This window comes from Lissotriton vulgaris, chromosome 4_1, assembly GCF_964263255.1.
Source record: "Lissotriton vulgaris chromosome 4_1, aLisVul1.2, whole genome shotgun sequence".
NCBI classification, from domain to species: Eukaryota; Metazoa; Chordata; class Amphibia; order Caudata; family Salamandridae; genus Lissotriton; species Lissotriton vulgaris.
Window position 1 is genome coordinate 1722581201 of NC_141691.1, and position 13568 is coordinate 1722594768.

At 48.3% G+C, this 13568-nt stretch overlaps 1 protein-coding gene across 3 annotated transcripts in view; it reads left to right on the forward strand.

Annotated features, from left to right (window-relative positions):
- The first annotated feature begins 1364 nt into the window (after positions 1-1364).
- ESRP1 (epithelial splicing regulatory protein 1) overlaps positions 1365-13568 on the forward strand; it is a 384375-nt gene continuing 372171 nt past the window's right edge. For 2 of the 3 annotated variants that reach the window (XM_086966012.1, XM_086966013.1), the window contains exon 1: positions 1377-1797. In XM_086966012.1, coding sequence (XP_086822138.1) covers positions 1663-1797 — 135 coding nt within the window. In that variant the 5' untranslated portion in view covers positions 1377-1662. Of the gene's footprint in view, positions 1798-13568 lie in introns of all 3 variants that reach the window. The other variant, XM_086966011.1, reaches the window with a different exon arrangement.

Here is a 13568-nt window from a genome sequence, read left to right on the forward strand (position 1 = left end):
CTGCTGTTTTTGGGCTCCACAGGCAGTAGAACCCTCGACACACTCTGTAATACATACTATACTTCATATGGGGGTGGGCAGACACTTAGTGACTTGGATGTACAAAGCGGTTAGGGAACTGACCCTTCGCCCACTAGACCCACTACGACGTACATGGGAGGATGAAAAAGGTCGCGTATTCAACGAAAAAGAATGGGAGAAATCCCTAGAATACCCCAAGAAAGTCTCCAGAAACGCACGCTTCAGGAACAGGAGCCGAGTGAGGCCGCTCCCACCACTGCTCTCATGCTGGCAAGAGCAGCGTTAAGAGTGTTGAAGGGAGTTTGTAGCCTGCCTGCCAGACTCGAAGAGAGAAGACCATCGAGGAGGAGTAGGATGTTGCATTGTGCCCGAAGGTAAGTTGTTTAAAAATGATAAAAAAATGTACTGCCCCACCCGCTTGACCACCCTCTGGTTATGCTGGCCACCATTGCCTTGAATCCGGGTTTTTGGATTTCCCGAGTATTTTTTTCCTATTCCAGCGCTGGGCTTAAACGCCGATATACCACTGTGTACAAGAAGCCAGCTGCTATAGCTGCTATGGTATTCAAACTTATAATACGCGAGAACCACCCCGGGAGGGGTGTATCAAGTTGTGAGCTATAAGCTGAAAAGTATGAAGTATTTAGGTGCATAGACAGTGCCAGCTTACCTCACATCTGTGAAAGCATAAAATATATCAGTAAATTCATAAGGACATACCCTCTCAATGAATTAGAAGCTGGTGTAGCAATATGCTTGCCACCTGGCAGGTGTTCTACCAGCTCCACTGCTGTTTTGCTGTACCACCAGTACAAAAATAAGCAAAATCACCTAAAGCCGGTATTTTAGCACTTATCTGTACTTATTTAAAAAGCAAATATAAATAAATAGAAGGCACTTTTAAATGTGTTCCAGAGCTGTGTTAATGATCAATGACTATTAATTAAAGTAAACAAAGACTGAAAGCCCTATTTAGTTTTACGCCGGGCCTTATAAGACTCTTAAAACCACAACAAATGGCCGTGTTTTGTCCTTGAAAGTTTAACCTTATGTGGCAACTTTGTACCTGGGACGGAATAGGAGGGTTGATGCAAGAGATCTTGCCATGAAGGGGGAAACAGCGTGTTCATCGCACGCGGGCTGAAGACGCCACGCTCTTTCCATCTCCGCCCTATGCTCTACTCCGCTTTCTTCTAGTTGGCGTACACTCGGCGATTGCCGTCACGGATTCGTACACGGGAGCCAGTTTCATCGGTACATTTAGCATCCGCTGAAGCGAAGGCGGAAATAGCCGAAAGATGCCGAAGTTCCCAGACCAGGTATTCTGCTCCCTGCAACACCACGTGGGGTGGGCAGGGCTTGGAGAGGTGAGTTTGGGCAGGTACAGGATCCTTAGACAAGCCACCAGCCATTGCCACCGGTCTTCCAGGGGTGCAGCCTTTTTAAACCTAACGTACCACATCCTCGGCGAAGAAGTTCGAACCTACCGCTGACCTGGCTTGCGTGCAGGTGCCCCTGTCTGCTGGGCGAGGACAGACTGGCGCGTCGCCTGTCTGTGCCCAGGTCTGCACACCGAGACGGATGCCTGGACCCTTGCACTGATTTGTCTCGAGTTTCGGATACTTTGACACCTCCCTCATCATGACGGCGGCCTGTCCGGACTACCTGGTGGTGCTCTTCTGTGGCACGGCGGGCGCCAGTGGCAGCGGGCTGGGCTCCGACGAGAAGGAGGTGACCCTGCTGCGGTGGAAGGCGGTGGACCTGGCCAACGGGACGGTAGGCGCTAGCTGCTCTCCTTTTAATAATGAGATTGGGTCCAGGGTGGCTGGGGGCTTAACCACAATTTTGGTCTAAATTCTTTAACGTAAGTACATCGCCATGACAGCTTAGGTTCTCGGTTTTACGATTTTACCAATTCTGCTTTCTGGTCAGCAGTGCGCATTGTGCGTTTATATTGAAACGCGTACGTGGTTTTGCGAAAGTAAAACTACAAGTCCCAGAATGCAAAGTGCTCATGGGAAACGCGCCAAAGACCGACTGTATATTTCACACTTATTTTATAACCACTTGGCAACTGTGTAAGAAGCGCGTCACTTACAGAACTCATTCAATGTGCACACCCAGATGAAACCGAAACATGCCACTCACAAGAAATTGCCCATGTTAAAAGTAATTGGAGCGCAAGTGGCGGATCAACTGTACTTTGGGAAGTGCAATCTTCTGGTAATTCTCGAAACGTCTTTTATTTTTTCAAGCCAAATAATACGTGCGGTAACTTAATTTGCTTAAAGTTGTTAGCCTTTTCCTTACTGGAGCGGATTAAAACTGATTTAACTCGACCTGCATCCATATATACTTCGGATAAAGACACCCAGTTCTTAATTGGAGGTTTTGGTGTAGCCGCCGCGCCCTCGGTAACCTTGCCGGCTTCGCCCCCGCCTGAAGAGGTCAGGGCCAAGCCAGGAGACACGCTGGAGCAGGGACAGAAGCCAGCAGCCACCGTGCAGGTGAGCGGCGGAGGCTGCTGCTGGGGGGGGGAGGGAAGGATGGAGCAGAAGGAACTTCTGTGCTGGAGACGTGGACTGATTGTAGTGTTTTATAGGAGTATTGGTCGGATGTGAAAGGGAACAAGTATTCGTGCGTTTAGGTGAAGATCTGAAGGGGGTTTACTGCCCTTTTGCCTGGCGAAAGGGTTGCTACATTCTATGCGTGACATTTCTCTGCCAAATGTGTGACACCCTGAGTGACAATTGCAAGTAAAACCAATGGGTGAAGTCCAAGTACAGAGATTCATATCAGACTGTCAGTAATGAGAGGCTCTAGAAAAGGACTTGTGGTTGCCTCGCCGGAGTGTAAAGCCTCTCTGACCTTCCATGGGTGGGCGCCGGGGCAGAGAGCTATGCACAGGTTAGGCATAAGTGGCCATCCTCAGCCTCTGACTCTTAGAATGTCGCCGCGGCCGAGCCCATCACTAGGAAACAGACAGGTTATGTAGAGGCACCATCACCAGGAGCGTACCCAGGGGCGGAGCTTGAGGACGGGGGTGTTGGGGGCTTCTGATAACCAGGCTGGCATATAATGTTTCGATACATTAGCTGACAGGCAGGGTGCATGAGAGGGGGCCTAACGGGCAATGGAAACGGAGTGGTATGCGGACTGGAGTACTAAGAGCGAAAACAATTTTTTCAAAATAACCAATATTTTGAGGACCTTCAAAACAGTGTGTGTGCTTTTGTGTCTGTGTGTATGTAAGAAGTAAGAATCCTTTGTAAATTCCGACTGACATCTCACAATACCCAACTGAAAGCAACTGTACCCAATTATTTATCAGAAAATACATTTATTAGGCGATGTAATTCACCCCCCCCCCTCCCCTAGCTACACTCCTGTGCGTATCCTGGCACTGAGCATGTGGGAGTTTATGCACACCTATGGCCTCCCTAGTTGGACCACTCGAAAAGACAGGTCTTCAGCTTCTTGTGGAGTTCAAGAAGTAAGGAGGGGGTCTTTTATGTGTAACGGGAGGTCATTCCAAGCTGTCTGAGCGCTGTAGGAAAGGGCTTGAAAGTTGGCTCTAATTTTTCTGTGTGAGTGGGATTTGTGCAAGCAGGAGTTCGGACGGGTGGTTGTGTTGGGATGGTTTGTGGAAGCAGATGCAATTGTTGAAGTATGCTGGGCCAGTGCCTGGAAAGCGTGAGTGAGGTGTGGTGGGAGGTTGAGAGGGATTCTGGGCGCCAAGTTCTGAATGGTCTGCAGCCTTCTGGGGAAGCACAGGCACAGTTAATGATGCTAAATTCTGTCCCAACATCTGAGAAAGTGAGGCAGCACAGCAGCAGCCTCAGAATCTAAGGCAGCTGCATCTTAATGTATTAACTGCGGTGGCAGACATGGGGTGTCTGCGGGCAGTGCAGGACTTTTTCACCCTGAAACCTTCACTGAAGCAGCAGAAAGTGAGTGTCCGCACCAGCCTTGCACAGTACTCCCTGAGCCCTGTTGTCTCCTGGGGCAGAAAAAGGAGCGAGACTGAGTAACAGCTTAACATAGGGCGGTGTCTTCACTTTGAATCAGATTCATTTCACTGAGTGACCATGACGGGTGCGCGTCGCAGAGCTGATGGAGTCAATGATGGTGGTCCATGAAGGCTCCAGATAAGGATCCGCCTTTCAGGGGCCTCCAGTTTAGGGCTCGAGTCGGGGTACTACGCTGGTGGACAGCGTCCCCCCACTTATTTTACCGGGAGCTCGATAACTGGAGCAAATGGAGCCACACATTCACTCTTTGACCTCTCTGGGGTGAGATCGGAGCTCCTTCAGAACGCTGCTCCCGCGCTGGCTTCTCTGATGCAATCGCATCTAAGGGGTGAGCGAAGGGAGGCAATGAGTTTGCAAGCCACATTTCGTGACGTCAGAGTCCCCCCACTTCTTTTTTTAGGTCTCACCTGAGCCAATGCGCTTGTGCATTGCTCCGGCGAGATTATAGTAAGCGGAAAAGAAAAGTCTACTAAAACGGCTGCGGATCGCATACAGTTCATGTGATCTATGCGCATGCACAGACCCAGCCACATAACACACCACCATTTGTCTGTGCCTCGGCATCAGACTTCAAAGGCTGCCGCTCCCCCGCGATGCACATCACGCACCACCATTTGTCTGTGCTTCAGCATCAGACTTCAAAGGCTGCCGCTCCCCCGCCCCGCATCAGACTTCCAAGGAATGCATCCCGCTCCCCCGCCACAGCAATGCCGAGAGCTTGTTTCTGGATGAAAGTGAAAACCTACTGTGCCTGTTTACAGTAGCCTTGCTCCTCAAATGCTGTTGCTGTGTTGCCATCTCTCTAGGGACACTCAGCTTGAAAACACTCGACTAGCTAGCTGCAATGCTACATCCGCTATGCTTTACCTCTAGACACAGTGATCCCTCGCAGACTGTGCTGACTCTGCCCCTCCTGATTCTGAAACTGACCAACGCAGTCACCATGCAGTCTCTTCTCTCTGTCTTATGATGTCTGCCCTGCAACCATTTACTTCAGATCCTCACCCTCACACACCCTCACCGCATTAGGAAAGTGTAAGCTATTGGCTTTGTGAATAACAATGCTATTAATTTATATATTTTCAAAGCCAACACATTTGAAAAATTTGTCATTTACAATACCAATAGCTAACGCTTTCCTAATGCGAGACCTATTGCATTGCAAATGCTTGTTTAGGACTTGTGCCCTGCTCCTGTTACAGGATGGGCAGCCTGGCCCTAACTGGCAGCTTTGGGCTTTTTCCTGGTGGGCTGGCAGGGTGGGGTCCAGTTCTATTGCTGGTGAAGGGACGGTTTTGTTGCTGGGGGCTGCGCCAACTGCGTTTCTTCAGTGCAGCGCTTCAGTGATTTACAAACAATAATGCAAAACAAATGGTTCTAAAGTGTGCCCAGTCAGACCGCGCTCGCTTCAAATGATTTGTCTGCATTTGGTTGGTTCGGACTCCTGCAGGGTTGTTGCGAGCAAAGCTGACCTTCGGGGGGAAGAGGGTTGCTTGGCTGAGAGAGCTCAGTACATCAGTATGATAAAGGGTCTTCAAAACGGTGGATTTCATTATAATGTGACAGTGTCAACACATTTCAGCTTAGTATATTCTAATATACCGTTGCATTAAGTGAGAATTGTTAGAAGTGATTCTAATTATTCTAACACTTGCCTCTGTCACTGACCCAAACACGATGGGATAGGTGAACTAAGAGGAAAGTTAGTTGTCTCTTGCCCCGTATCTGGCTCAGGGCGTTCCTATCGATGGTGTAACATTCCATTCCAATCTTGAATTAACTTATCCACCAACTCCTTACCCATCCAACAATGAATTAATTAATTCTGCCACGCATCCACATATCCAATCTATACCCATTAAGTCAAGGATTGAAAATGGTTGTACAATGAAAAATGTGTTCTAAAATGAACCACGTTTGGATTTTTTTTCAAGCATTTCTTGGGGGTGGGGGTAGGTGGAGGGAAGTAATCAGCCCTTCCACTGTTCAGGCTGGCTCACTGCGCTCACTCCCTGCCACAAGAAAGTTGGTTTGACAACATTTGCTGGGGCTCCTTTGATTCCCAGTCTAACCCCGTGGGCAGACATTCATAGCACTATTATCCTTTCCTTTTAAGGACAGTTCTGCTTCAGTTTAGTTGGGGGAAGAACGGAAATGTAACACATGGTTTACTGTGACAGCCGAGGTTAGTCCAAATATGCCGGACACAATACAGACTCCCAACAGATTCTCACAGATGGAACCGTGAACGTACTCTGGATGTGGGGTCGGACTGGCCTATAAGGCAATCTGGCAGTGCCCGACAGGCTGGTCTGAGGTTGCTTTTTCCCCGACTGTTTGTGGGCCTGGTATATGGTCTGCTAGGCCAGGTTTTGCTGTACATTTCCTTGATATGAAAACAAGCATTGCCTGCACCAAACTTGTATCCATGCAGAATTCCATACCTTGCAAAACACTCTTTACAAGTTCAAAGCTGCCTCCGTTTGCAAACATGGGTCGCTTTCTTGGTGCTTGGGCGTATTTTCTCTCTCAGTCCGACCATGTCGGTATGCACCTAAGCTCGAAACAGCCAGGCCTCTTTGTTGGGGACAGGCTCACTCTCTTCTGAATTTGCTGATCTGCCGCGCTGCTAGGCCACTTTGAAAGGCTGGCCCTCGCACATAATTCACGAGCTCAACTCTTTATGCTGACTGGCGGCCCTGGCCCATCAGAGCATCGAGGGTGATGACGGTGTGTGGCACTGTTTCTGCAACTACGTGATCAAAACAAACTGGGCCCAGGTTTGTGACTATATCCATGGCAACCTTTCACCTCTGCTTGACCCCGAGCTCTCTGGCTGCCTCTGGGCATTGCAGTGGAGATCACGCTGGACGTAACCTGCTATGCGGTCAGGCGACTCCAGCAATAAATGCCGCAGCAAAGCGGCGCTGGTAATGTGTGACATTGCATTTCAGCGGGGTGATGCGGGACAGGAACTGAAATGCGTTAAACTAACCTGTGATGCGTGGGCTGTCTATCTATGCCTGCTGCACTTTCTGCGTGTGTTACAGGGAATGGGTGGGCTCTAGATATGTAGGAGGCTAGGTTATGAAGGCATAGGGCCACTGGCACTTATGTCACTTTCTCGTTTATTTGCAAGAGGCACAGCAGGAACTTTAAAGAGAAATAAAAGTGAGGGGGTTAGGGGAGTAAGACTGGATGGATGGACAGAAGGGAGGAAGGGAGCTGTGCTGGTTTGAGCATTTGTGCCGGGGTTGCTTTTGGTCCTCTTTCTAGCCCTAGTAGGTGGGTTCTCTTTTAATGCCTACGAGGTGTATAAAACAGCTGTATTTATGCAAACAGTGGGTACTTTATACAGACCTGGATTTCAGAAGAATGTATTTGTCCCGATGAGGCCAGATCATGAACAGGAACTGTATGAATGCAGATGGGAGCTGTATTTAAGTAGGTGAAGGGAAGCTGTACTTATGTTTGAGAAAAACTATGAAGATGTATGTATTTATTTTGAGTTTTATCTAGCGCTGGCTAGACCCGGAAGTATCATACATAAAGTTCCACAGAAGTTACAAAATTACAACAGTTACGCATTACATCAGTTACTAGAAGAACATTTCAAGAGAGTAGACGACTAAATAAATGGAGCTTAGAAGGGTAAGGGGGTGGGGTAAAGGGGTAGGAGGGAGATGAGATGGAGAGACGAAGAAGAGTCTGCCCAAAGTCCGGCTGTGTAGGTGACGGCTGAGGGGGAAGGCCACAGCCCATCTCCTCTTTAGCAATCGTGTAGCTCCACCAGGCATGCTCGCGAGGAGTTGAATGAAGCAGATGAGGGGCTATGGGAGATGTGTTTATGTAGGTGAGGGTTTGCTTAGGCTGTATTTATTATGTTTGAATCAATTTTTATTGTCATTTCATATTCAAATGCATGAAAACAGTTACAATCACCGGTTATGAGGAAGGTCATTGCAAACAGCATTTCCAGATACAATTCAATTGTAATTTCATGTACATTATTTCCTTTACAGTGCAATTTACGTTCCAATGCTGATCTTATATGCACCAAGGATGAGGTGCAAGGGCATTTGTATAAAGTTTGCTTTATTTGGGTATACGTGTATCGGCAAATTCCACCGGTAGTATCCTTGCTTTTTGATTGTGAATTTTCTGTTCTGTCTGTACCTATAGGTAATAGGAGGTGGCTGAATAAGGGTTGGACAAAACAAGAATAACTGGGGAAACTTGGCCCAACTGGGGTGGTAACTGACCCCCAATTGTGTTAATCGCAAATGCGTTGCACGCGTTTGCAGCAAATGTCCGGTGTAGGCTATAGTGAATAGGGGCGAGCATGTTGCCCTTCCCGTGGTTCGCCTATCTCTGCTATGCAGGAGAGGTGGGAGCGTGCATATCTTGTGGTGGTTCGCTCTGAAAATCATGCAGGATAACGTCTGTTTGCAGCTATGGGGATTTTACAGAGGCCTGGCGTGTCCTCTGTGTGTAATGCAATGCTTTCCGCCCTAGCCTACACCAATAACGAGTGTCTCCAGGCTATGGTGGTAGAGGTTCAGATGACTTCCATCTTTACGTGATCAGGTGCTTGACCATAATATGCCTAGATCGAGAAAGTGGGAGGTAACTTTCTGCCATTTATTTGGGGTTAGAGACGTAATACACTCCTCCCAAGTGTGCAACAGGTTGCAGCCGTTACAGGTGGCTAAGGCAGTGACAACAGAGCTCCAATATGTATGCAGAGTTGGGATGGTCCACAACATGTGAAGGAAGTTGGCATCAGTGGTACAGCATATAGGGCAGATTGCATCTGTGCAGTTAAAGAATCTGTTCATTTTGGCATGGGTGCGGTATGCCCTTTGTACTATGTAATGCTGGGTGAGGCGGAAACGAGCGCTGCGGGTAATAAATGTGGCACTATCCAGTACCTCAACCCATTCCTTGTTGGTGAAGGGGCGATGCCTGTCTGTCTCCCAGTGTTGCCTCAGAGGCGTTAGTGACACCTCTGTGTGTTGATGCAGTGAAGCAGCATACCATTTAGTTGGATTCCTTCCCTGCCCCATGACATGTAAGTACTGGATGGTTAAGTGTGTTGTGAGTTTGGCAGTCATGTACCTCCCATTTTCTGCCAAAGGCGAGAAGCAATGAATTGTATAATAGAAACTGACCGGGAGGCAGGCCATTAACTTCTGTCAGTATGTCGAAAGGTACCGTCTTGGTACAAATCACCCAGAGTGTAAAGTCCCGTCTCTCACCAGGCCATCAGCTAGGTGAGTGAGGTAACAAGGCCACTCTATGGAATGCCCGGCAGAGGCAGTGCCGGTGTGTATGGCAGTGACGAGCGCGTAATGTATATACTTCTGCAATAACACTGGTATGCGACTCTCCGTAGTAGAGACTCAGGTAGTCTATTTTTGGCACATGGTTGGAACAGCCAAAGTATAGAAGCAGATGACCAGGGCGAGGAGAGAGCAGCAGTGTTGTGTAGTTGGAGTCCCGCCAACAACTTGGCCACCCATTGAAGTTGTGAGGCAAGGTAGTAGTAGTGTTCCATATCCAGAACCACCAATCCGCCCCAGGTCAGTTGGCAGGTAAAGTTTGGTGAGGGCTACATTGCAGCGGGAATTATTCCATGTTATTTCTCTCATGGTCAGCTCAAGCATGCAGAAAAGGGAGGGTGAGATATACAGGGTAGGTTGGTAAAATAGTATAATTGTCTGGGTAGGCCCACCATTTCTGGGGGAGCTATCCGGCCCAAAACCGACAATGGAAGCGTGAGCCATAAAGAATCTGGGATGGGAGAGCCGTGATCGCAGTCCCAGAATGCTTTCTGGCAGGTTTGCCTGTTGATGATACACTGTTATTCTTAAGTAACAGAAGGTGTTCGGCTGTCTCCTGATGCAACTACCGTTGAGAGTGAGAGCGGGGTCTGGGCTCCAGAATGTGAAAGGATAGAGACATGATTTGCACCAGTTAACCTGCAGTCCAAATAGGTCTGCAAAATCGAAAGAGTATTTGGGCCAAGGTAATTGGGATTGACCACATAGCTCTAATATATAACAAAAAATCACCTGAATATAGCAATACAGTGTGTGTACTGTCTCCCAAGGGGATTCCCCAGTATGCGTCCCGTCCCCGGATGGCAGCCGCAAATGGTTCTATGGCCAGGGAGAAAAATAGCAGAGACATGTTTCGTGATGTATCGATATGGGGGCAGAGATATAGATGCCAGTTTTTAGGTCTCGACTATTCTAGACAAAAAGGGATAAATAGACGAGAGTATAGGGGGCAAACCAAGCTCTGAAACCATTGCGGATTGCGTCCAGTTCATGTGGTGCACTTGTGCAGAACACACGTCCACATCAAAGCCATCAGCCTCCCTCCCACAGGCATCTGAAGCTTCCCCAGCGTGCGCTCTGCCTCAGGCCTTCCCCCCAGCGCGCGCTCGGCCTCACTTCTCCTCCCCCCTAATTACATCCCTGCAGTCTCAGCTTCACGGCCGCGAGGCCGTGCTCTGCAGAGAGCTTCACTTCAAAGGGATCCGCTTCACACTTCAAGGAATGCGCACCCCGCCCCCGCAATGCCGAGAGCATTTCCCTGGCCGCTTTTAATTTCATTTCGCGGCCGCTAATTTTAGCTTTTTTTTAATCGGGGTTCACTCAACTACTTAGAACAAATACCATTGCTTGTAAGTCACATAACCCCAAAAAGTATTGCATCACACACTACATTTTTATACAGTACTACATTCAGCACTTCTGCCTTTTCCATCACGATTTGTAAAGTTTCTAAACAACATAACCAATGTTACTTTGTATCCGTTGTATGGTAGTCAATTGACCGACCGCTTAAGGATAAAAAAAGGCTGTCTGTCTTGCTGTGGGATTTGAACTTTGTCCCGTAGAACATCGCATTTTGTGAGCTGCTACAATATGATGGCATGAACATACAATTATTTTGTAATCCCTCTAGCATATCACTCATCCATCTGCTGTGTGTCTGTGTCCGCGACGGACTCCAATGCTTGTAGTTATAATAATATGCAGTCCGAGAGTCTGTTGGGGACGAGGGTAGCTTTTTGATGAGCTTGCTGATCGAGGACACGTTGTTTTTGGGAGAAACACAAGTTGCACTTTTCGACTTGCTCCACTAGGTGGTGCGATTACATATTCCATGTGGGTTTGAGTGAAGCAGCAAAACTGACGTTTAAGGTTCGTAAAATTAGTTTTGAATAATTCCCAATTTGATGTGATTTGAGTTGATTTCTGTCTCGTAATCTCATGTGTGTTTATCCAGGCTTGAAAGTCTACTTTGCAAAAAAGACTTTGCACGGCCTGCGGTTAACCAGCACTTCTTATAATATATACACGCGCCCATATTGTTTAATATGTGTGTGCTCAAAGGTTTGTTAGGCTTGGGAATATTTCCCGGTTTATCTTCGCCTTTTGGCAGTTTTTTCCTTCAGTTGAATGCTGTCTGTGTTATTTGCCCACTCCGGCCATCCTCCCGCTGTCCGTGTTGTTGACTCCCACACCCTCGTCCCTCCTTCCCTCCACCCGTTGCCTCCCACCCCTTCCCTGTGTGATGTGTTGCCTCACTCCCTCCTCCCTCTGTGTCGTGTCCCTCCTTCCATCTGTGTCGTGTCCCTCCTTCCATCTGTGTCGGGTCCCTCCTTCCATTTGTGTTGTGCTCCCTTCCTACGCCCTCTCCTTCTTTCCCTCCCTAATCTAAACCCTCTCTTTTCCTTCCCTCCATTCTCTCTTCCATTCTACTCTTCCCTCCAACGTCTCTTTCATCTATATACCAATTTATTTCATCCGTAGCTGTGTTCTTTTCCCCTTCCCCTCTTCATTCCTTCCACTGGTCTCTCCTCTTTTCCACCCATTATTGTTCCTTTAAATCCTTTCTTTTCCAGATTCCTCACTCCCTCCCTCGTACTTCTCATCTCCCTCTGAGACTGCCCTGATCTACACCACCCTCCCTGCCCTGCTTCTCTCCATCGCATCCCTCCTCCCCTCCCTCTCTCTCCTCCTCTCGCACTGCCTGACTCCTGGCCACCGGTGCACTAAGATTCTCCCAGCCGAGCACTGGACCCAGTGGAGCCAGCCACAGCCCATCAATCACTCTTATCAGTGGCCATGTGGCAGCTCGGTGGGCCCTGACACCAAGAGGAGGGGGACCTGTGGGGGCCGGGCGGGATGGGGCTGGTGGAGACAGGGAGAGTTATTAAGGTGATAAGCAGCCATTACAAACAACAACAACTGTCTGGACTGGTAACTTCAAAGAAACGTTTCATAATGTATGTAGGCCAGGAATGTAAACCGTCAACGATACAATGCAATGCTATGCAATAATGCTTTATTGGTATTACCGAAGGTCCAAGGTTTGCCAAAGCTATACATTAGAAAACTGCACATAGCCGGGCGGTACGTGTGTGCGCGAGCGGCATCCTCGTCACACGCCTTATGTCCGTTATTAATGGCTTTGCACCAGCATTGCTTGAGGGCTGGAAACGCAGCCTGGAGCTTTGCATTACTTATTTGGAGCACAGTCTCCTGTTCCGGGGGGCACCTCTATGGGGGAAGAGCTTTCAGTCTGGAGCAACACACACACAACCCCACACACACACACAACCCCACACACACACACAACCCCACACACACACACAACCCCACACACACACAACCCCACACACACACAACCCCACACACACACAACCCCACACACACACAACCCCACACACACACACACACAACCACACACACACACACACACCCACACAAAACCACCCCCCCCCCCACTCTCACACAACCCACTCTCACACAACCCACTCTCACACAACCCACTCTCACACAACCCACTCTCACACAACCCACTCTCACACAACCCACTCTCACACAACCCACTCTCACACAACCCACTCTCACACAACCCACTCTCACACAACCCACTCTCACACAACCCACTCTCACACAACCCACTCACACACAACCCACTCACACACTGCCCACTCACACAGACCACTCACACACTGCCCCCTCACAAAACATAACATAACATAGCATAACATAACAAAACATAGCATAGCGTCACATAAAACATAGCATAAGAAAGCATAGCATAGCATAACAAAACTTAGCATAGCAAAACAAAGCATAGCATACCAAACACAACAAAGCATAGCATAGCATAACAAATCAAAGCATAACATAACAAATCAAAGCATAGGATAGCAAAACATAGCAAGCATAACAAAACATAGGACAGCAAAACAAAACGTAGCATAGCATACAGCATCACTCAGCACCACCACAGCATCACTCAGGGGCACCACAACATCACTATGCGCTACAGCATCACTCGTTCGCCACCACATCACTCGGCTCCACTACAGCATCTATCTGTTCAACCGTTCAACAACTGGTTCAAATATGTTCTCTCAATGTTTCAAGCTTTATTACAAATGTCACAAAAAGATGTTAATATTTCACTTCTGTTATTGGATTTTCGTCA